The sequence below is a fragment of the Oculina patagonica genome, chromosome 3, assembly GCF_052425735.1.
Source record: "Oculina patagonica isolate OP01 chromosome 3, crgOcupat, whole genome shotgun sequence".
Taxonomy (NCBI): Eukaryota; Metazoa; Cnidaria; class Anthozoa; order Scleractinia; family Oculinidae; genus Oculina; species Oculina patagonica.
Genome location: NC_135760.1, coordinates 11,684,935 through 11,709,275, shown reverse-complemented (window position 1 = coordinate 11,709,275; position 24,341 = coordinate 11,684,935). Strand labels below are relative to the sequence as shown.

The following is a 24,341-nucleotide window of genomic DNA, read 5'->3' as shown; positions in this document are numbered from 1 at the left end:
CGAAGTTTCAGGCTAAATTTATCAACAAGCACCGCCTATGACGCAGCTTTCTTATAAACAAGTCCTCAACTGTGAGTGTCTTTTTAAGTTCCTTAATCTGTTACTAAGCACTCCAGCCATATCCATAATTTCCCTTATATCTTTAAACACGGAAGTTTTGGTTGAACCCGAAATAGCGCACTTGACCGTAAACGTCCGTTATTTCTGAGAATTAGAACCAGTCTTCGGTTAGGTGTTAATAAAACCAAAAATTTAAAGCTACAACTTTAATTTTATTAATAGGTTTTACCCTTAAAACCTAAACCACCCATAAGCTAAGCCACAGGCCAATTGTCAACCCTCTAAACAACTTTACTTTTATCTCTCACTCGATTAATAACGGAGTTTTAAAAGGACTCCTTTTGGTACACAAGAACCTTCTGGTTAAAGCTACAATATATTTAGTCGCTCAGTTCCGTGTACAGAATTGGCTCAAATCGTTATGATTAAAAAAGGTTAGAATCGCAAAGTTTGAGAATGATTACGAACGACAAGCTTTAGAACTGTAACCAAAGTTTTTCCAAATGGGACATCCGTGATGTAACTCGTTTCAAAAGTTGTTAGTTCTGCTGTGCTGCTACTTGGTAACAGCTATCGCGCGCGTGGCTTATTCTTTACGCGCGTCTTTCTCCCCTCGCTCGCGATCCTGCGGGAGAATCGAGGAGAATTTTAGTAGTGACCTGTCATTTCCTCATCTGTCAATTATTCACACATTGAAGTTGACCGATCTTTGTTCGGATCTTTGTCTAAACATTTCTGAAATCAACTAAATCTATATCAACTTTACTTAATTACAAGTCGCTGAGAATTATCGCAAGTACTTGTTTTCCTTGTGTCAGATAACTGGGCGAGCCGGCCGGGAATGGGCAACTCATACAAGAGCAGCAAACAAGCCGGGAAAACACAAGAAGCAGCTCGGCGATTACAGTGTGATCGCTTGTTGCAATACTTCTTTCTGGCGTTTTATCGCAAAACCGTTTGTATGGTTTTCTAGAACTCAGTACTTATGCACGGAGCCGTATTGCCTCGCGAGATCGATCCCTCCGCAACGCGGCCGTCGCGCACGCTTCGCCTCGTGTTTTTTGTTAATTTATCTACAGCGTCACACATCGCCAAGTCCTCGATATTTAGTGGTGTTCTTAAGTGGTCATTCTTATTAGCTTTCGTCATCACTTCAAGAGCAGTACTCAACTCAGTGTCAAAGAGCAAAGTTAAACGTACCGCTTTCGAGTGGTTTTATCGTTTTATCACGGAAAATTATGCAAATCAAACAACAAATGGTAAATGGGAATACATTCAGTTCCAATGCAATGCGACTCACAGATCTATCAGACTGTTGGTTCTCATTGTCAGTTTCGCTAACAACAGATACTGTGACAGAGAAATAATAGGCTACTCTCAAAATCTTCCGCTCAGTTTAACATCCTCAAATATTTTACTGGTCAGCCACAAACATAAGCTTTCAAAAATCCCTGACTTTTTCCTGATAAAAATAAAATTCTCCCGACGAAATAAATTCAAAATGTCACTGATCGATGTCAGATATAGTAGCGGCCTCCAGCCCCCACTTCCAAGTAAAAACATAACGCCGAGATTACATTGACCTAAAATGTTTCTTCCAGCCATCAATTGTATGAAATCAGCAATGTTCCAATTTTCCCTGACTTTTCTCTAAAATGTCAATTTTCTCTGACTCAAAATAAAATTCCCTGACTTTTTCTGACCTTGAAGAGTTTTATTTTTCCCTGATGATCAGTTCCTGACCTGTGGCAACGCTGATTTGAGCTGGAACTGACGAATAGTTAGAGTTAGTAGAAACTCGGCTGTGTTCTATTGGAAATCCGCGAATCTGATTGGTTCTCCCACTGATTTCTATTCGCCGTAGAAAACGTCGCGCGCTCGCGTAGCTCTTTGAGCGGTAAATCTTCTTGATTTTTGTCTTCGTGAAATATTGTAGGTTTTGGACTGAAATCCTTTAGAGTTTCTACTAAAACAATTAGACTACCCCTCGTTTCTTGGCGATAGTCAACTCGGCTGCGCCTCGTGACTATTTGCTCATAGAAAACTCGGGCTCGTAGTCTAATTGTTAATTAGAAAATGCAAGATGTAGCCGACATCGAGCTAATAGCAGGGTCGTAACCAGGTATATGGGATCAGAGATCACAGCCTCGGGATCGGGATCTGGACCCGGGATCCCGGGTCACAAGTCTGGGATCCGGCCATCAGTGGGATCAGAATGGAATCAGGGATCAAATGTTGCCACATTTTGGGGATCGAAATCAAAATTTAGAGCTAAAATTTGGGATCGCGATGAAAAACATAAAATATACCTGGTTACGACCCTGTAATAGATATCAAGATTGAAATTCACGAGTTCAAGACGTCTGCTGTGGTTTTACGACATTTAATTAGTGTTTTATTAGTGATTTTATTTTCACCGACTCTTTTTGGGGTATTACTTCAGCCGCGTCGATTCTCATTTTGTTGTGTGAACGCTTATAGGGCTCACGTCACGTGATCAGTCTGCAGGGGGATCCCGATTATTTGAAACTCCAGGGGAAACGAAAATTGGTTCGAAAAATCGAGTTCTTCGAGAAATCAGGGGAAAATTAGTGTTCCACTGCTGGAAGCCAAACGACTTCTGGTTCGAGTTCCACTGCTGGAAGCCAAACGACCTCTGGTTCGAGTTACCGGGAGGTTCGAAAAACTCGAGATTTTACTGTAGTTAAAAAGGTAAGGTAAAGTCTGTATCCGAGCCTAAGTGGCCCATGCAGCCGGAGCTTATCCCGGTTTCTGTTACGGGACTAGGAATATTGCTACTCCCCCCTGGATGGGATGCTAGTCCATCGCAGGGTTACCCCCCCCCCCCCCCCCAGCAGTAAGTTCGCCGGTACCCATTTATACACCTGGGTAGAGAGAGGCACTGTGAGAGTAAAGGGTCTTGCCCAAGAACACAACGCAGCGCCCCGGCCAGGTCTCAAACCCGGGCCGTTCGACTCGGAGCCGAGCGCGCTAACCATTAGGCCACCGCGCCTTCAACCTTCACTGTAGTTACCCAGTTACAAAATGACACCACAGACACATGCAAGAAATTGGGTGTAGTTTATTATAGAGAACTCAGTATCTTGTAAGATGAATCATATAGAATGATGAATCCTTTGACCTATAAACAAAAGCTGGCCAAGGATTTCACGGCTGCAAAATTCACGCAAGGGTGGTCAGCAAGAGAAGACGGCGGGGTGAAATATTAAAAGCCGTCATGTCTTTCCATGATGGCGGCGAGTTCCTGGTTTTATTGCGGAACTGGTTTTGATGATCCGGCCACTGTTGATTTTTGATGAACTGTATCTTGGACTTCAGCACTAAGTAAAGAATGAAATAAGTGATTTGTTACTGAAAATTATGAGATAATTACCGTCCTTGACTGTCATGTAAAGAATTATGTAACGTTAAGTGTGTGCAAGGGACTAATATCATAGGTGACAAATTACTCCTTAATTTTGGCGCGAAATTTTAACGTTAATTTATAATTTCACATGTGAAATTATAAAATTGCCATGGCAACGTAGTTAGCGGCAAGATGGCGTCCGGGATAAAAGGTGTTTTAAAGCTTAAACTTTGTACATTTTCGCTTGAATTTCATCTTAGCCAGCTAGCCTTGGCTATGCAATAAAACTTTTGATGATATTTTATATTTCAAAACGACTTCAAGACTTAGGTCAACTAAGTTTTTAAAGCTCGGAGTTAATTTGCGATGCAATATACCAGTCAAAAACCTACGATTGCAAGCGTAATTTGTCACCTATGATATTAAAATGTAATCAAATGGTATACTCGTGAAATTAGGAAATAATTTTCACTTGCATTTTGTCAAACTTCTTATAATTTCCCTCGCCTAAAGGCTCGGGAAATTATTAGAAGTTTGACAAAACGCGCGTGAAATTATTTCTTAATTTCACTCGTCACCATTTGATTACCCATACAAATAGCCAACAATTCAAAACAAAAGTCTGCTGTTGTATGATGGAGGCCTCAGTCATTAGCGTTGCTCGACATTTCTTGGCTTTTCAGGCTGCGAAATGCGAACGAGAAAACTGATGACTGCAAAGAAAAATGATTTCGATTTTTGCTTACACTTCTTATTTTCTGGAAAATGGACTGTCGAATTTATGCTTTAGTTAAAGGACCCTAGTTAGCCTCCGCCATTTTCGATGCCATCGAAATTATGAAAACTGTATGGCGAAGCGAAATCTTATTAGACTGCGCAAAGTTGTTAGTAGAAGTCTGTTTAATTACCTTATACTTTAGCAGTGATCTCTTTCGTTAAGACACGCTCCGCGTAAAATTTACCACCAAAACTCTCGTATACAAACAAAAACAAAGGCGTGGCTGACTAGGGACCTTTCAGATGGGGTAGGAAATAAATTTAGGTCTTAGAAGTAATTGCGTCGTGTTTGAATCGGCGCAACCTACACTCGTTTGTCACCAATAGCATGTTTTTACTGCTAGCTGCTATTGGTTTATTGCAATATTTGGCTTTGCTTGTCCAGATGTAATTACTTTGATTTTGAATTCACGATAGTCTTGTAATAAGAAAACAGCTCTATATAAACAATCAGTAAAATCAATCGAGCCACAGGGATTCCACGTACCTTCCAGCCATATTCTGAACCCACTCCACTGCACTGTGAATAAGATTGACAGCCAAATTGACAGCTATGATAGCGTACTCTTGAATGACAGCCAACACATCAGGCAGCTTCTCCACAATCTTTTCACCAAGCTTCGCAAACCAGGACGCCACCGACGAGAAGAAGTCTGGGGCGAGTTCGTAAATCTTGTACGCAAGGTTTGTTAAAAGCTCCTGCGCCTTGGCGAGGAGGACTGGGACGTGTTCCGACAGGAAATCCCAAATTATTACCAGGTATTTATGAACCACAGGCCAACATGTGTTCCACGCGTGCTTTAGATAGTCACGAACTATGCCAAGATACACTGGGCCTTCGGCTTCAATCTTCAAGGAAAATACAACGATTTTGGAATTAAGATGGTGTTTAAAAATATTTCCTTAAGTCTTAGAAAGATTACCCTCTTCGTGAACTTAATAGCTTCAAAAATGAAGGTTACACAGTTTGTTTCGCTTTGGAAGCTTTTCTTATCTTGATTCCGGGTACGTTTTTACCCTTTTCCTCACAAAAAATTACCTGCCTAATTTATTTTGTACAATCAATACCATTTTCCATGACTTTCCATGACCCAAACTTATATTCCATGACTTTCCAGGCCTGGAAAGTCATGGAATTCTAAAATTCCATGACCCGTACACTGAGCATTAAAAGCTACTTCATTTTTCCCGATGTATATATCAAATGTTTTTTTAGCTATTGAAATTTCCAAGACAAAAAATATAACGTATGTACCAAGCCACAAGGCAACTCGAGAGGGAGAAAGGACTACACAATCAGTGGTGTAGTGAAAGTTCTCACCTTTTCTAAAATCTGTGGTATTTTGACGTTAAGATAATCTCTGGCTGGTTTGGTTGTTTCTGCTATGAACGCTCCAACAATGGTGAGCTTTTCCCAGACAAACGCAGCTGCTGGATCGGCGTGTTCTCTAAACTTGCTGTAGTACGTTGGATAGTTCGTTTGGACCCAGCTGTGAAGAAACATTTTTAACCCCGTTGTCAACATGCAAATTCCCCTTAACGGTTTCCATATATTTCTTATAATACTAGTTGGGAGAATTTGTTTGAACATCAATGCAAGTTCTCTTTAGTGATCACTATGTGAGTTCTTGTGACCTGTTTGCTTAAAAATATAACGAAATTGTGTAGTAAATAATAAAGATGGTAATTTTATTTTCCTACAATGAAATTGTAGGAGCTAAGATATCGATTATATTTGGGAACTGGGAGGCGGCGTTGTCTGTATGACTGGTCAGGGCGCTGTTCTGGTAATCCCGAGGTCCAAGGCCTCCTACCTGCCACTGGATGGATCTGATTTGTGTTCGAATGCAAATCCTCCAGGCTTTGTTAATAGCCATCTGGTCAGGCGCCTACCAGTTGGGATTCTTAACAAGTTTCTGTGCCATTTAGAATACCGGTATTTGATTGTTTAGTGCCCTCAATTAGAACGGCACTGTACAATACATTCACAGTTAAACAAAGTTATTTTTAAATGCGTTCAGAGTACCTTAACTTGATTAAACTAGCTGTAAAATGCTCGGCGAAGCGAAAAATGACACTCAACAGTAGCATAGGTGAGGTATGAGCTTTCTGGAGAAGTTTATAAGTAGGGAAAACTGAAGACAAATAATTGGCAACACCATTTGGTGAAAAAATAATTAAAGCGTACAGCTACCTGTTTGCAACACCAAATCCATCCTTTACTTGTCCATATCCTGACACTGCTGCCTTTTCTATTCCATATTCCTTTGCAATCTGTGCTGTTTTGCTATCTTTTAAAAGAAAAAAGAATACAGGTTTTAAATTCCAAAAAAATACTACAGGGGGGACATCTAGCAAAGACGTAATCAAAAGCGTCAAGGGGGGGGGGGGGGGGCATGCAAGCGACGGTACGAACCGAAGAACCACAATAACTACGTAAGTACCTTTATTCACTTCAGTGTCAAATCTTTAGCACTTGATATTTTAATTGGTGCCACTAAATAATAAAACGGCTTACCTTTATAACCTTTGTGCTTGTAAATATCAATAGCAACCGCCGCTACTAACAACAACAAAACTAGCTTGAGGAGTTTTCCAAAGGAGAAGAAGGAGGAGGATCTGCAAGCTTTCTTCTCCTTTACTGCCTGAAAATACAAAGGAACACAGTTGACGCCTAGAGAGTTAACTTTACTTTCTAGATTCTACATCTAATTTAATTTAGTCGGTAAAGTCGTTTGGCTTCACGACGATCGAACAGAGAAAAATAGATCGACTGTTTGCAGTCTGCAGAAAGATTCTAGGTGGAGGGTTTGCAATTTGGACCGTATAACATGTTAAGACAAACCTATAGTTTACACGCTTTTGAATGTGAGGTCGCTAAAACCAAATGAGATTTCTCGCCGTCTCCCTTATTCAGTAATTTTTCAACGGGCCTTAAAATATAACTGCACTAAGATTTGGGACCAAGCGACCATGATTAGGAGAGGAGGGGGGGGGGGGGAGGGTAAGAAAAATTACAATAAAAATTACAGAGAAAATGATCAAGCAAAAATTAGCCCTATAGTTAACAGTTATGTCTAAACACGTAGACCACATTCAAGCTCTCAGCAAAGGGTCTTTAAACATAACTGCATATTTCGGGACCAAGTACGTGTCAGACATTAAAGTTCAGGAACAGGTGACATCATGAATTATTAATTACATGAATGAGCCACCCACGAGCTAGAAAAGGCAATCAGACTCAACAATAACGGCCCGATATTATGCTGGTTTACAGCACGTCTTAGGGAAACAGGTCTGCATTATAAGCTAAACTGGACTGATGATTTGGAACAAGCTAGCTCCCGCGTGCAGCAAAGGGTGTTAACCAGACTTAATTTGCCTGCTAAGTGTTAAAGCTTAGTGATTCTTAAAGATGAAAATTTTACGCTACCCGCTGTAAAGTTTTGAGTTAAGAAAAATAGTAAAATAAAAGAAAATCCATACAAAAGCTGGGATAAATTTGAGGCCGGTTGCTTTCTTTTTTCTCGTTATTCTAATCTATTGTCTTTCATGTGCTACAAGTGAAACGTTATTAACAAAATTAAACAGGTGGGAAAACCTACACGAAACACTATCGGGTGAGGCGCAGAAATTTTAGTAAACATCTGTCTAGAAATTATCATGCTATACGTAAGGGACGAATGTACAAAGGTGCAATTTTTTTTCCGGTAACCGTTGTATATACTCTAAATTGAGGCTTATAAAAGTTGAGGCCACAACAAATAGGACTGCATATTACGTAAAATCGGTCGCAATAAATGCTTTCCGAAAGTATGGAATGTGGGAGCTGCAATGTTTCTTCTGGTATAAAACGCTGTGGACAGTGATAATAAACTGAACTACACTGAATACTCTACAGAAATCTTTTGCGTTACTTTTTTCGGCGAAAATCCGTCAAGAACAAAGACGTAAAGGAAAAAAATACAATGACGGAATTAAATTGAGTTGAGAATTTTTGAAAGGCTGCATGCATTTCAGGTAAGGTTACACAATAGAATAACTTACCGTTTTGCTGTCTTCAGCCATTTCCCGCTTAACTTATACAGAGCAGTCACGTTATAAAATATCGCTCGCGCCTTTTGTTTTCAAATTAGCCAAGCAGTCTCGACAAAGAAGCTTGGCACAAGCGCAAGACGCAGGGAAAACCCAGAGCAACAAAACTAACTCTGTTTGCTGCATTGGATTAGTTAGCAAATTATCACGTGAACATGACGCTACTTTGGTTCGTTAACCAATCACAAAGCGCTACAGAATGTCAAACCGCTATGATTGACGTGTACTTGATTAAACGGGTGACAAATGGCATGATTATTAAAAGGCGTTAACATAAAACAACCTGCCAAAGTGATCCTAAATACACAACTTACACATTAAGGCAAATTGCTAGGTATACAACGATTCTTACACTAGCTTGACGGTTTTTTTTGTGAGTGAATAAGCTTCTGGAATCTCGCTTACCTGACAAGCTTTCACACAACTGTCCAGCCCGGCCTGTAGAGAGGTGAAGTGAACATATTCCATTTAGATAAGTTATCAATTATTTAGTGCATTCTTTACAAACACAAACAGGTAATAAAATATAACGTCTCCTGTACACTGCAGCGTTTACTGAATATCATTTCTCCTTACTGATCGCCATACATTATTTGAATGTAAGTTTTGAGAATTAAAAGTACATCAGGATAGATCTGGGTATCACAACGACATTACAGGACAACACCCCCTAGTTGACGACCCAACACGGCTGCAACGAAAACCGATTTGCTTTATTCCGTAGAAAACAAAAATACGAAAACGAACGATGTCAAGTACCCGACGGACCCGACAAATTTCTGAACACGAACACGCCAAGACGTCTCACGAAAGCTTGTTACCATGAGAATACGTCACGTTTCTTAGCAACATCTCTGATAAACACCGCGGGCTAAGTAGATTGTTGAACACGGGATTCTGACCGCCAGCGGCTTGTTCTAACAAATTCAGTTGTGACAAAGGCGATTATTTCATTGAACGTACTATAAGCCGTAAACTTATTATAAAAGGAACCTACCTTTGTCTTGTTGTTTTCTATAAGTGGGTTGTTTTTACTTTGAAAAACGTCAACAGTGTGAAAAAGCTTGCTCTTAAGACCCTGTACAGAAAGCAGTTACGACGAAGCGTTAGTTTACGGTTGCTCGAACAAAAGGGCTGAGTTAATTAGTTACAAAAAAGGCCAGAAATAAAGAAACGCCATCATTACTTAACTTTTATTACAGTTCGGTATGGGTTGTTTACAACGTATGTCGAAAGTAAACAATTGCAAAATCAAATTGAACTACAGTGGAACCCCGTTAATACGGCCACCAACGGGCCATGGAAATTTGGCCGCATTAACGGGGTGGCCGTATTAACGGGGTAGGGTCAAATTTCATGACTGGTCTACTTCAAGTGACGTAACAACAAACAACTGTTCTTTAATAAACATTCCGACTGCAGATTTACAGCAATTAAAAACTAATGAAGATTCAATCAGCACATATACAATATGATAGAAAAATGAACATAACTGGATTGAAAAATGGGTATGTGGTTCGAGTGGCCGTATTAACGGGGTAAAATTATAAAGGATTATACAGGTTGGGATTTCAGAATGTGGCCGCATTAACGGGGTTTTATTTTAAGAAAATGTATGGGCGTTTCGCCGGGACAAAAAGAAGTGACCGTAATAACGAGGTGGCGGTATTAACGAGGTGGCCGTAAGGCGGGGTTTCACTGTAATGCACATGCTGTTTTTCAACTATGCAGGAGCAAAAAAAGTCCAATCACGACCTTCTTGACGCGTGTTTTACACAAACAACGAGTTCCAATTGGTTCAATGATTTGTCCGCGTTTGTTGTGATTAGTCAAAAATAATTATTTAGATTTTGCTTTTTTTGACAGTTCTGAACTGCATGCAAATATCGAAGTTTGTCAGTGGCGAGCATCAACTATTTGCCGGTCCTGAAGAGAGAGGCAATAACTGCTCTCTAGACACTGAAGAAAAATAACATTTCACGATAACCGAGTTCAAGAATTGGTCTTGTTTTACGCAATTGTTTGCGAACAACTGCTTTTAAGACGAGTCCTTGGTAGCCCAGAGATCAACTTACCGTACTTAATGAATCCCACGTGTTAACAAAATGATTTAATAGCAATCTGAAATAAAACAAAACCCTCTGAGATAGTAACAAGGATCTATTGAGCAGTGGATAATCAAGCAGTAAACTCGTTTTGGACGTTGAACGCTCCGCCTCATTCTTTTCCCATTACATGTTTGTTGAAATACGTCTGTCATACATTTAAACGACAATCAAGATTATATAGAAAATCGGTGCAAAATTATTTAAGGATTAATTGGGGCGAAATAACCGCAATGTTCTATAGTAAATGGCTTGAACTTACCCCGACTGTTGTAAGGTCGCTAAATAGCTGCTTTCCCATTTTGTAAAACAATCTTCATCTTTTTGCAAGCACATTACGAGGCAGCTCAAAACCTGCAACACAGTATAATGACGAATGTTGAAATTACTTAAAATCAAGGGATCAGCTTGTCTTCGAGCCTGCAGTTTTGGCGATAGACAGCGTGTCCTTATGAAGATAAACCCACAAGTTGTCAAAATGTTGGGTAAATTCGCAGGTGCTCGTGCAATGTTCTGATTGGATGATGCCAATCGGAGACTCTTCCAGTGACTTCACGAGGATTTACTATTTGCATGCCCCATGTACAGTGACAATGAAGTCCTCAAGAACTTTGGAACAGGACATCGGTGTAAACAACATGAGAAAGACTAGAAAGCGAACAACTTTTTAATCGCAGCAGCTTCAATATTGAATGTAAAGACCTCGAGGTTAATCGAGACAATAACTTAAAACGTTGTCTGTGATCAATTCACACGTTCACAATCTAAAGAAACACACAAAAAAACTAGTGGCACGTGGAAGGACACGCACTAGAATGGATGGGTTTACCTCTGTTTGGTATTCCAATGGCAGCTCACTGTTCAGACGGCCGAGGAGAGCAGGGAAATACAGCCTGCTGACAGGTCTTGACTCCGAGCCAAGTGACAGTCTCTGAAATAAAATAAAAAACAAAATGATCAGATAACCTGTCACTCACCCAGATCAAAAATGGGGAAAACTTAGAAATAAAAAATGAACATGGCAATATGGGAATGGTTTAAAACGTGGCACACTATGCCTCGACGTTAACGTCTGTTTGATTTTGTTACATAGCAAACAACTTAACATTCTCAGTGTAGTGACACATATTACCATAAAATTGATGTACCTTTATTTTTGGATAAAGTGACAACATCTTCCTTTGCAAGCTACACAAGGAAACAAAACAAAATCATTGCATAAATCCTAAGACTCTAGAGCCTGCAACAGGGCCTGCCAGAATCGAATAAAAAACACAAACCATCTATCTTTTACCAGTCTTTTCATAAAAAAAGGACAAGTATAAGCAGAGAATGTACAGGTATTACATGTATAATACATGTATAATGACCCTTACAATTTTTCACTGCTGCTACCTGCTTAGAACTGCATTGACCACATAAGAATTATTCATGTATTGATAATTCTATGTATATAAAGTATATATGCAAGCCTCAGCAAATCATCTTTAGTTTACTATTTAATCTGCAGGTCAGGTGGCTGGCTTATCAAGACGATTAATCTCTGCCTTGTTTTCTTTTAATTTGGAACACTGATTAGTTGTTACCTTGGGTTGCCAGCGAGGGGAGATGATGGAGAAAATGCCACCTCCATTACAGCAAAGAACTCCTTGGATTCAACAAGTGCCCCTTGGTTACTCACAGGCTTGCATGTGCTGAGAAAAACAAACAAAACAATTTGTTTTTGTTGGCAAGAAATATAACGCTGCAAAACAGTTTAATTTTTCTCCCAGACGTCAGGATATCGATACACAATGAACAAATTAGTGGGAAATAGAAATTGTCAATCCCCAATTCCAATCAAAATTTTGCCATGTTGAGCAGGCCAATTAACTCACTGTTTTGCAGTGTAGTTTTATAACCGATAGTACCCAGTTGTTCCTAACTTTCCTATTCTTGCCAAATTCAAATGGACAGGTTACAGGACCTAAATGTTTTAAATTTTCAGAGTGTATAGCTTGACTTAGTCAGTCGTAAAAATGATGTTACCACTGCAGACTACCTGCTGTCTGCTGAGAGTTAATTAAGTGAGATAGATGCCTCAAGGAAGGCAGGCTAGATTCAAATGGACAGGTTACAGGACCTAAATGTTTTAAATTTTTTAAGTGTACAGGTTAACTAAGTCAGTCGTAAAAATTGCATTCCTACTGCAGACTGCCTGCTGTCTGCTGAGAGTTAATTAAGTTAGATAGATGTCTCAAGGAAGGCAGGCTAGCAGAGACAGAACCAAGGTGACTTGGTTGCAAAGATCTAGGAAGAAGCTAAAAGAACCATCCCTGCTGTTGGGCAGCGAGGAGCAGACCAGCTGCTAAGAGAGCCCTTGCACAAGCCCCATGCATCACCATCAAAACTTCAGATCCAGAATAAGTGCATCATTAATGTACTTAATATATGCTTATATTATAACAATAATAATTACCTGAGGAGATTTTCAAGGTAAGAAATGGAATACTTTGTCAGTTGTTTTACACTTAACTGAGGCAGCATAACTTCCATCCACACTGTAATTCAACACATCAATAGGAAATTATTTCTTGGAAAATCATTTAGCAATTTGTTAAATTTACCTCAAGTGTACAAACTAATTTTGCTAATCCATAAACATTCATAGCCTATTTTGAATGCACTGTTGTTGTGCCATTGAAGGTAGTTAAAGGAGCTACGTCACGGGGATTTCACAGATTTTTGGTCTAAACTGTTCTGAAGTTAGTGATAGGCAACTTAACCCATGAAAAACATTACCTTTGAACATCTAAAGGAAGATATAACCCCCGGGGGGGGGGGGGTTCTCCTTTATAAAACGAACGGGGATGCTCGTCGGAAATTTTGAAAAGAACCCCTAAAAGAGACCAATTTGGGTGTGGCTCAAGCTTTTCTTGACTCCTAAAAGATACCAAAAAACTACGAATAGAATTTAAATTTGTATATTTCTTCGTGTGTAACCCTTAACGAGACCATTATGGCTAAATATATTGGCGTTTTGCCCGGGACACCCTAAGCGAGACCAAAATCCGAAATTTACACCCCTAAGCAAGACGACGAGCATCCCCGTCACTTTCATATGCGAGTCCCCCCCCCCCCCCCCCGGGATATAACCTTAATTTGCAGATAGAAATCAAGCTATGGCTTTAAATATTGATTTTTTAAAGATGTGCTGTAATTTCCATGTTGCAATCCATTTCCATCCAAACCACTGGCAGCCAAAGATGCTTGTTAACAATATTATAATTATTTCAGTGCTCTAATGTTATAGCAATTTGTAATAAAAATGGACCATTATTTTTAGGTTTCCTACAACACAAATTATATAAATTTTTGCTGTTCAAATATCTGTGACAAAGCCCTGTTAAGGCATTGCAAGCTGTGAAATGTCTTGATTATAAGTTACCTGTTAAACCCTGAGCAAGATCCTTTTCTGGCAACTGTCCTGCACACCACATCAATGCTAGCGCTTCACGAGTGCGAGTCTTTCGTGCAACAAGCATCTCCTGCACCTGCGCATAACAATTTATCAACATGGTTGTGAGCATGTTATTATTTCAATCAATTTTGTCATACATTTATCCTTACCAAGCAGTGTATGTGTGTAAGCATCTACAAATACATTTTTGCAGAATTAAACTGAGTTTGTAGTGCTGAACTGTCTCAAAAATGATTTCACTGACACTTTGGAAGAACACTCCACACTTCATTATCCTTTCGCAACATAGAGTAAATTATTACATGTATGATAGGCCTAAATAAAGTGTTGTCTGGTCGTCCGGGACAAATTGTGATGTTACAGAAAGTATCCATACCCCTCCCATGGAAGGTTGTTTGGTTTGAATCCTCCCACCCCTCTGGAAATTCCAGTTACGCTCCAAACTTTCCTTTAAAAATTTAGAGCTTTTGAAACCCCCCACCCCCTCAGAATTTCCAGTGACCTTCCATGGGATGGGTATGGATATCTTCTGGAACTGCACGAATAGATTATTGTGCAAGGCAAGTGATTTCTCATTTTAATTGCCCAGAATGGGCAACTTGTCTGCCAACTAAATCATACTGAAAAGTAAATTAAGACAAGCATACAACTGCCCTGAGCAAGCTAAATTTGAGGGGTACTTGTCCAGAGGGCAAACGGGTATTCAAGTTTTGTTCAAGTCCTGTGTGTATTTTTATATTCTATAAACTGTTGAGAGTTTGATGAATTCTTAACCAATATACATTGCATATCACCTCCTTTAAGTTTTCCAAAGTGATTTGTGGCTGACGCTGAACAATAAATTGAACCATGATCTGGTCACCATAAGCAGAAGAACCTACAAGATAGGTTACAAAGAAAGTAACTACACTAAACAGTGGGGTAAACATTTAACTCTCACAGTGCATCCCATTTGAGCAGCACTAAAGCTCGTCACTTTATCCAACGGAAACTGGGAAAAGCACAGTCACACAGGCCACTTTGGCCCTAGTGCAGAATTTAGCTTTACCTTACTTTAAACATACATATAGTTACTCTTCCAGTTTTTGAACGGATCTATATTAATTTTCTAGATCACAGGCAAGACAAGTGCAAACATTTGAAAGTATCTTTACATGCACAAGCCTCCAACATACAGCAATACCTTTGCTTAATTCCTGCACCATGTTTTCAACTGAACGCTGATAGACAAGTTTCAGTGTTGGTTCTGTGCATTTCTTCAACAGGTTGAGGAAAAATGTCTTCAATGGAGCAGGCATCATGCACATGGGGTAATCTGTAGAGAAGAATAAGAAGAACAAGAATACAGTTGAACTTCTCTACAATAATAAAAATGAAGAAAGTTTTTTTCCGCATGGCAGTTTCACATACTTTTCAATGTAAGAGATCACTGAGTGTCTAAATAACTAGTTGAACCCAAGACTAGCCTGTAGTGCAGGTATTTTCTGTGGACGGGCGATAGTATTAGCTCACAATCGAGTAGATTCGCCACCATGTTGGATGAGGGCATCAAAATATGATCAAATTCCCTCACTAAAATATGCCTGCATAACAGTCTACCCCGAGACCTGATTTTTATCATCAAATCTTAAGAAAAGTAACCAGTTGACATATATTAACTGTTCATTAGCATCATCTAAAACGGTTAACATTACTTACAACACACAGTAGCCAGGAGAAATCCCCAACCCTTCATGCTAGCCCTGTAAGTAAAATTCAAGCTCCACATTCAACTATGTACAAACCTGCAGGTTTACCCTCAAACACTGGGTCTTTTTGTGGAACACCTTTAAGCTTGAGCTGAAGGTGTGCACCAATATCAGTCAACCAAATCTACAATGTAACAAAACAAACAAACATATAAAGATTTGTGTGAACATTAAACAAAATAATACCATACACTGCAACTTTCCAAAAAAGCTTTTTGCTTCTTGCTGTACATGTAAATCCCAAAACAAAAGATACCATCATTTCATTTGTAGTCAAGCCCTGTGTTACTAAAACCTTGTGAAAATGAACTACCAAGTGCTGATTTTGGTTGCTAACTCATACAGTTTCTCTTATATTGCCAATCCAATATGTGAACTCTGAAGGTCAATCATAATTAATCATAATAATATGAATGGTGATAGCCAGGAACCCTTAAAAAACTTAAACAAACAAAATGGATCAAAATTTACTAATCACAACTGACAGATGTGACTTTTTGGACCAGTTGAAGTGAACTTGAATGGAATGGGTCTACTTAGATACACTGTAGGTAACTCATTTTGCATTAAAGAAAGCAAAGAACGTAAATTATATGTGTGGTACAGTAAAAACCTGCGAGTAAGAACCTATTGTTTTTCAGGTTAGCCTAAACAGGTTCTTACATAAAGGGTTATTAACACAAATTTAGGCTAATTAGGTTCTTAATAGGTTAATTTCTGAAGAAAAATTCACTGTTGTTATAGAGATTTTAGAGGTATTAGGCCTTTTTCTTGTATAAAATTTGCATACCACATAGTGTAAAATGAAGCAATAATCATATCAATATTTTCCCAAAAGCAAACATTTTTAATCAACTTAAGAAATTAAGAACCTGTTTCCAAATTTTAGGCTAAATAGGTTCTTATAAAAATAGTGTCTCATTTGCAAATTTTAGCCTAACAGGTTCTTAAATTGAAAATAAGTGGAGAAGTGGTCGCAAGTCAAATACTCGGAAAAAAGATTTTCCGAGTTCTCCAATGGGAGTCGAACCCATGACCTTCCAGAATACCGGTTGGACGCTCTAACCACTGAGCTATGGGGGACTCATGGTGAGCGAGGTCATATACTGGTTTCTTATGTGTGACACATGTCCTGCTAACTGCAAGGCTCAAATATGTCCAAATGATAAATGTGAATACATGATAAGTGGTTCACATAAGAACCCAGTACAGTGGAACCCCGATATAACGATCTTCGATATAACGATATTCCCGATATAACGATGAACATGTTATGTCCCGGCAATAGTAAAATGTATGGGACGGAACCCCGATATAACGGTTCCTCGATATAACGATATAATTTTACTGCCCCCTTGGCATATCGTTATATCTGGGTTCCACTGTATATGACCTCGCTCACCATGAGTCCCACATAGCTCAGTGGTTAGAGCGTCCAACCGGTATTCTGGAAGGTCATGGGTTTGACTCCCGTTGGGGAACTCAGAAAATCTTTTTTCCGAGTACAGTCAACTCTCGCCTTGCAGACACCCGCTTTTGCGGACACTCGCTATTACAGACAAAATCTAGATCCCCGGCAAAAGAGGTTTGACTGGAAAGGACTCCCGCTAATACGGACTCTCGCTATAACGGACACTAAACGACGCCCTGAGCGTGTCCGATATATAACGAGAGTTGACTGTATTTGACTTGCTACCACTTCTCCACTTATTTTCACTTTAATCCAAGTCACCACTTATCATGAAGGTTCTTAAATGTTAGATTCTTTCAGGGATCCATATTCACAGTCATCCGGTCGTCCGAGACGACTAAAAAATCGTATGGACGACCAAAAGATTACATAAACTCGTCCGCTGGATGAAATGACTTAATGAAAAAAAAAATATATTAAGTTTTCTTATGAGTTACTTGCGTTCTGACCACTTGTCATCCATTCATAACTTTTCAAAAACAGAAAATAATTTGCAACTTTCTGTTGCGATAAAATCATAATTTTGGCCGCCATCTTGGCTGATGCGGTATTTTCCATCAATGAAATCATTGCAGGCTCAAATTTCAAGCTGTCAACCGCTGATATTTTGTACTGCAGCTGCATCCGCGAAAACACGAGGCGATCGCATCAGCTGATGTTGTGATCAAAATTTGCCGATATCTTGGTGTGACACCGCCAGCAAAGAAGAAAAGGCAAATGTTAACACTTCAGAAAAACAAACCAAATATGAATAAGAAGAGCATTTGAAAGCGTTATTTTCTTCCGTTGTGGCAGTCGACGAGGCCCTGGCTTTCATTTGTGCCCCCATCATATGCTTCCGTCAACATCACAAGCCGCTTGGGGGCGTGATGTTTTGTGAAATTTGTAAGCCGGCAGCCAAGGTAGACAAGTAAAGAGTCTCATTAACAAATACTTGTGAATCAAACTTTATTATAACAGATTCGTTGTCTTGTAGATTTCATGTATACACAGTGTTACATACATGTGATAATAACAAAAAAGTCAACTTTTCATTTACTTGTTGTACGGTCACCATTCTTCACTTTTGAACGGGCAAGTAAAATTTTGCCAGGGCAAGTATGTCATCTTGCATACTTGCCCAGCGCAGCTGACGACTTGGAGAAAAAACGAATATGGATCCCTGTTCTTTCTCGCAGGTTTTTACTGTATCTACATTGTAGAGGCTACACTGTATAAAAGGCAAACTTACAGATGGGTTGCTAGGAAAGGATGATTCCAGGTTTGTTAGCATTGCTGTCAGCTCATCAAGGTCAAGCTTAAATAAAAGTAGGAAAATAATTTAAAACATTGGTTATGCAAATAAAACACTGTTCAAGTTGATGACACTAAGGGCCTGTTTACATGATTCCAGAATGACTTTCATTCCGGAACGAAACTCGTTCCGGAATGAAGTTCGTTCTGCATTCACATGACAGAGTCGACCACTGTAACCAAAGGCATTTTCATGTGCGCGGTTTTTGCGCGAGATCAAAACAAGATGGCGCATGTTTAGCGCAAACATGTTTAATTTGTGCTCATTAATGGCCCTATCTGCAAATTTAACGAGCAATTTGACCATAGAGCTACTACTTTGGGCAAAACAGTAAATGCTATTAAGTTTTTTCGCTCTAAATTCAAACTGTGGCCTCCGTATGCGGTTTCATGAGATGGGATTCATCTCGGAACGAAATTCGTTCTGTGTTTACATGATGATACCAGAATGAAATGTCATAAAATAAAATAAAATCAATAAATCAACTTTGTTTTACGAGGGTTGCACATAACAGTCTTTTGACTGACAAACCTGTGGCCCTCGGATTCCCGATCGAATTGGAATTTAGAGGTGTTGATTTTTGTGGAGGGAGGAAAACCGGAGAACCCGGAGAAAAACCCTCGGAGCAAGGACGAGAACCAACAACAAACTCAACCCACATATGACGCCGGGTCCGGGAATCGAACCCGGGCCACATTGGTGGGAGGCGAGCGCTCTCACCACTGCGCCATCCCTGCTCCCCCATTCCAGAACGATAATTTCATTCCGGAATGAAAACCGGAATGAACTCATTCCGGAATGACTTTACTTTTGTCCCGGTATCATGTAAACAGATACAGAGAAATGTATGGGGATGGAATGAACTCGTTCCGGAATAAAAGTCATTCCGAAATCATATAAACAGGCCCTTAGATATTGCCTCATTCTTATCATCAATTTCATAAACATGAGTTTAATTTAAGGTAAATATATTGTAATCTGGAGGTCCTATACAGGCTTATGCCTATACAGGCTATACAATGACTTTTTTAATTACCCCTTCGTTTAAGCCATCTAAAACCCCTTATGAAGCTGTTTATGTTCAAATAAACCAGGATTTTACACACAGGTATTTTGAGGAGCATTTTATGTCCGGGGGGGGGGGGGGGATCCCATATTTGAGCTGTACATTAATGTGCCACGCTGTGAAGGGTATGGTTTTCAAGCAGTTTAGTCTGGGAAAGGGTATAGAAATCAGATAGTTTTGGTATAGAATAGGGTATCATTTGCCATGAAAATGATCAGTGGTAAGAAAAATTAAGTCCAAAATAGGAACAGAAACTCAGAAGAGAAAGAGGCTTTCCTAAACGTAAATAGAGTTATCACAGCAACATTGTGGACAGATGGGTTTCCATTAAAAACAATAAAAGTGATGCAGTTCTAAGAAAACACAAGTCTGGGATAGGGTAGGGATTTTTGGTGTATTGTCTAGTATATGGCTGCAAAATGAGCTAAACATGGTCTGGTACAGGGTAAGGGTTTTAGAGTCCCAGCAGCAGCCCCCCTCCCCCCCCCCTAGATTTTACGCACCTTTGATAGTGCCTCTTGGAGTAGGTCTTCATCTGTCTTCTGAGGTTTTGCCGATGCTGCTTTTTTCTTGCCACCAATGATGCCAGCAGTAAGTTTCTTTACTTCAGGAGCCTGTTCAGGAACTCTTTCTGTCTGCAGTAACACTGCCGGCAACTCCTCGGCGACATCTGTTGTATGTTTCACATGTCCATTACCAACATCAGTAACTGGTACTTTAGGGTGTTTCAATGCTTGGTAAATTGTTTTTGATTCTCCCAAAGGATCTGGAACAACACAGTTAAAATGTTACTTAAGCCAAAGGCAATATGCACTGAGCTGTGCTAAACTAGAACACCACCAAGAACCAACTTCACAAGCCCATGGAAATAAGACATAAAATGTTTTAAGAGTTTAAGTGAAACCTTGGTAAATTTACCCAAACACTGACTTTCTGAACTGTCTAAAATCTTTACTCCAGATAAAGATCCACAATTTACACCCCAGTAAGATAATGAGCATCCCTGTAGTGTAAATTGTATCTTTTATATGAGTGTCACCTCCCTCCCCCCCCCCCCCCCACACACACACACACACCGTCTAGGAACTGCAGAGGGAAGCTAATCACATGATTGTGCAAACAAGAAAAGTCAAAGGTCATCGATGCTTTTGCTCCAATTCTCTCATTGTATACCAAAAGTAAGTTTATCGAAAAGGCCGAACGAACGCATAAAATATGGCTTGTGCGTTAATTGGCTTCTTGATAACTGAATATAACTTTAAAAGCTTTCACAAAGCGACAATCAATCAAACAGACATCAATTAGTCACGAAATACGTGGTAAATTTGTTATTTATTACCAAACGGTAGAAATAGATCAGTGATTAAGACTTAAAACACATGCTACACTCAATTAAGTAGAAAATGCACTTAACAAAACGGTAACTTGTCCCATTACCGTTAAAATTTGGTCGTTAACGTTAAAAATTTTTTTTCGTGTATACGTGGCGAAAGGGCACGCAAAGTTGTTTCTGTTAACTAAAACCCTTGGAAGAAACAGAAATTTTTCACTTACTAACTATGTCTGCTTTAGGCATATCAGACGCCTTGACTTTGTTCTTCTTCCCTTCATTAGAAGCCCTTTTCTTTCCTCCTTTACCAACTACTTCCCACTTCCCGTTGGACGCCATTTTGGATTTGAACAATAGTTCGCAGCGGAATCATGGGAAGTCATTGCCACGTGACTCGATGAACAAGAACTTGAATTTCCCGCCAAACTTCTCGCTATTTGTTCTTGCGATTTTGCGCCTCAAACGTCTCCAAAAACGTGTTTTAGTATTGATGTTGAGATCAGATAAGAAGTTAAAATACAACTTATAGTGACCTGAAATCAGTTACTTTATACTGTACTGAGTTCACAGTGAGTAGCAATAGCACTACATAGAAATCAATATTCAGCTCTACACACACATTGGCCGTTTTATACTAGAGACGTGTTACCCGGGCTAGACGAGCTTCGGCAAAAATTTGTTGCTCGTCTGGTTATGCGTCTCTAGTGTAAGACGGGCACAAGACGAATTACCCGTCTAGACGAGCTACTTTTCGAAATGCGTCTTGAAATACGGATACTGAAATGAAGCTCGTGTAGTCGCGTAACGCGTCTTGTGAGTTGTGCCCGTCTTTATACTGTAGACGCAAAACACTACGCAACTCGCAAAATATCCGCGGGTATTTATACCGTCTATACCATCGAATATGGTGTATTTAATCAATAAAATCAAATATGGATCAATCGCAATAAAGGCAACTAGGAAAATGATTCAAATGATGTTTCAAGAATCAGGTCTTCAAATCGGTTATTGCCTCACTGATTTCATATTTATACATTTGAGAGCTGAAACAGAGTACAACAAATGAATCTGAGTTCGTTATCTCAGGTTATAAAACTTACAATCACCAGAGTTTAAATTTGACACAAGACTCGTGAAGATGGTAGTCAGGTGTGATTTACCTCGAGTGTGAAAAAATGGTTTCAAAGACTACTTTTGCAGGAACTTGATACCGTAGAATTTCGGTTTGCCCCCGTTTGCCTTCATCCTCCATCCGGTTGCCCCCCTCTCGTACGCATGGGTGCTGGCCCTCCACTCCCGTCTCGCCCCTCTGCCCTCCCGCCCCTCCCCCACCCCCCCTACATCCCAGGGGAACTACGGTATTATGTCTTACAGTTGTACAATGGTAATAGATTTCTTAACTCATTTTGTGCGGAGTACCACAGCTACTAGAATTTTTTTTTTAAACCCAACTAAATACGGTATTTTCAATTTTTGTACAACTGGATAATTGTATTTCAAACAACTGTCGTTGACTCATATTTGGGCTTCTGAGTGGGTAGTAAATGTGTCGGAAATAGGTTGGAAATGCTTCCTTTAAGACTGACACATTTCAACTAACGTTAACAAGAAATAAATATTTTAATTGAATTGTGGACATAAAAGTGAATTTACGAAAACGTTGAAATGGCGCATGTTGAAACCTTTCGTATTCACTACTGTCAAAGAAAAATGAGCATTTCCAAACATCACAAATGGTGTTTATTTATATTAGAGAAAATCGACGTGTTGCAATGGGCGTGTTTTTAATTCAACTGGCGCCTGTAAGAAAATCACGGCTAAGAAATTATACAAACAAAATAAAACAAAAAGAACTTAATAAATTGTAGGAAGTGTCTTTTAAAAGGCTTGTTTATGAAGACATCGAAATGGAAAGTGATATAAACATTCTCGACTGCGTGTTTGTTAGAAAAACTACCCAACCTATACAAGAACCCGGCTGTACAATTTCTCTCGGCAAACACTTATTTTGTTAGATTGTTCCTTTTACTGATAGTTTAGGTTTTCCCTTGTTTTAATCTCACCCAGTCTCATAAACGTTTCTGTTTAAAAGATAGCAAGCGCACAATTTTTGTCGTTTCTGTTGAGTTCGAACAGAAACATGCATGGTCTAAAAAAGTTTTGGAGAAAGAAATATGCCGTCCGCCATTAAACAATAACCTTACTGGAATTTTGAATTCACAGACTCTCGCCGGTGTTTTCAAAAATATGGTCAAACTGTTTCCTTTTTCTTTAGGAAATAGTACAGAGCTATAAGTGCTTCTGTCTCGCTGATAAAAAAGTTATAGAAACATGGTTTTCCTTAACAATTAGCCTGCGAATACAGCCGCCTCTCATTCGCGTCCCGCAACAATCAGAATGCGCAGTTTCAGTGGATTCTTTTGTCATTGATACAGTTCAAGCTAGTTCAGAGCACGATTCAGAAAACACTTCAGTGGATGATATCTTTGATTCTCTTTAAAAGAGACAGATATAGTGAGAATCAACTACTTGATCGCCTCACGGCCGACTTCTTCCAAGACCGCGTGATGTGCGAGAAGTATATCAGTAAAAGCGCTAACGAGAATTCAGCACTTAAAAAATGGATATCTCGGATAGTCCTGAGAAAATTTATGTAAAAGAGAGTTTGAAAATAGACCAACTGAAAAGTGATCGGCTGGCAGTGAATATGTTAATATTTATTCAAACACAATTTTTGCTTTGCTGCTCTGTACTGACATTATTTGAGAATCATTAGAAGTTTTCGAGCTAGCGATTGAGAAGGTAAAATTATCTTCAAAGCTAAACGGTACGAATCAAATAAAACATGACGAATGGGAGATAGTACTAGCGAAAACTTCGAGTGTGTATTTTTTCTGTCGCGTGACTTATGTTCTTGTTTTGACTACAATACCTGCCGTCCGAAATCCGGCAAATTATTCTAAGCCTTTGTATGCTCACTGGAGGCTGTGTTGATCATTTTGAAAAGAACGCCATTTTTCTCTGGTGATAAATAAAACGACTTGGCATGAATCGGCAGCGAAATAGACTTTAAGTCGAAGACACGATCGGGCCGCCCTAGGCGAAAATTGAATCCCCGCAGTATTTTTAAAATTAATTGTTATTCAACACAAACTTTAGTGTACGAATAGTATTAGACTTGGAATTTTAAATATCTGAAATATACGATCGAATGATTCCCTTGTCGTTTTTAAATTACCTTTTTCCCCACACATAACATTTACAATGTTTGCCGATCGATTGAGACAAAATGGTTTTGGCAAACATCTACTACTGTCTTATTTACATTTCGCCCTATAAATTTCACTTGAAATGCTAAATTCAAATACAGAGCATTATGATGAAAATGGGATGTTTTGAGTTGTAAACTGGCCTAAATTGCATATTCTATGCTGCGCAAATGGTTGCAGAGAAAGGATATGGGGTATTTATCATTTACGTTTCCGGACTTCATCCGGTTTTCTCACTGCTATCGGCTGAATTCGCTTTCTTCGGGCGTTTGAACAATGGACTTGCTTCCCTTCTTTAA

The 24,341-nt window shown here is 39.3% G+C and overlaps 1 protein-coding gene across 1 annotated transcript; it reads right to left on the bottom strand.

The window, feature by feature from the left end:
- Nucleotides 1–3,122: 3,122 nt before the first annotated feature.
- Nucleotides 3,123–23,458, bottom strand: LOC144646571 (transmembrane protein 214-B-like). The gene is made up of 21 exons (XM_078506204.1): nucleotides 22,131–23,458; nucleotides 20,998–21,976; nucleotides 19,947–20,209; nucleotides 18,315–18,380; nucleotides 15,649–15,736; nucleotides 15,048–15,179; nucleotides 14,659–14,741; nucleotides 13,832–13,937; nucleotides 12,863–12,944; nucleotides 11,991–12,098; nucleotides 11,553–11,592; nucleotides 11,234–11,335; nucleotides 10,667–10,758; nucleotides 10,375–10,420; nucleotides 9,297–9,377; nucleotides 8,705–8,737; nucleotides 6,723–6,849; nucleotides 6,399–6,495; nucleotides 5,526–5,694; nucleotides 4,692–5,053; nucleotides 3,123–3,401 (listed from the first exon to the last, which is right to left on the bottom strand). Exons 2-21 carry the CDS (start codon nucleotides 21,110–21,112, stop codon nucleotides 3,332–3,334), a joined length of 2,262 nt encoding a protein of 753 aa, XP_078362330.1. The 5' UTR covers nucleotides 21,113–21,976; nucleotides 22,131–23,458; the 3' UTR covers nucleotides 3,123–3,331.
- Between the last annotated feature and the right edge of the window lie 883 nt (nucleotides 23,459–24,341).

Bases quoted from the DNA above. Each gene is read 5' to 3' on its own strand.
- LOC144646571 (XM_078506204.1), bottom strand. From the start codon at position 21,112: ATGGCGTCCAACGGGAAGTGGGAAGTAGTTGGTAAAGGAGGAAAGAAA. The intron at 20,210-20,997 runs GTAAGTGAAAAA...GTGTTGTTCCAG, and splicing joins GCCTAAAGCAGACATAGTTA to ATCCTTTGGGAGAATCAAAA. The intron at 13,938-14,658 runs GTGATATGCAAT...TGTTATGCGCAG, and splicing joins CTTTGGAAAACTTAAAGGAG to GTGCAGGAGATGCTTGTTGC.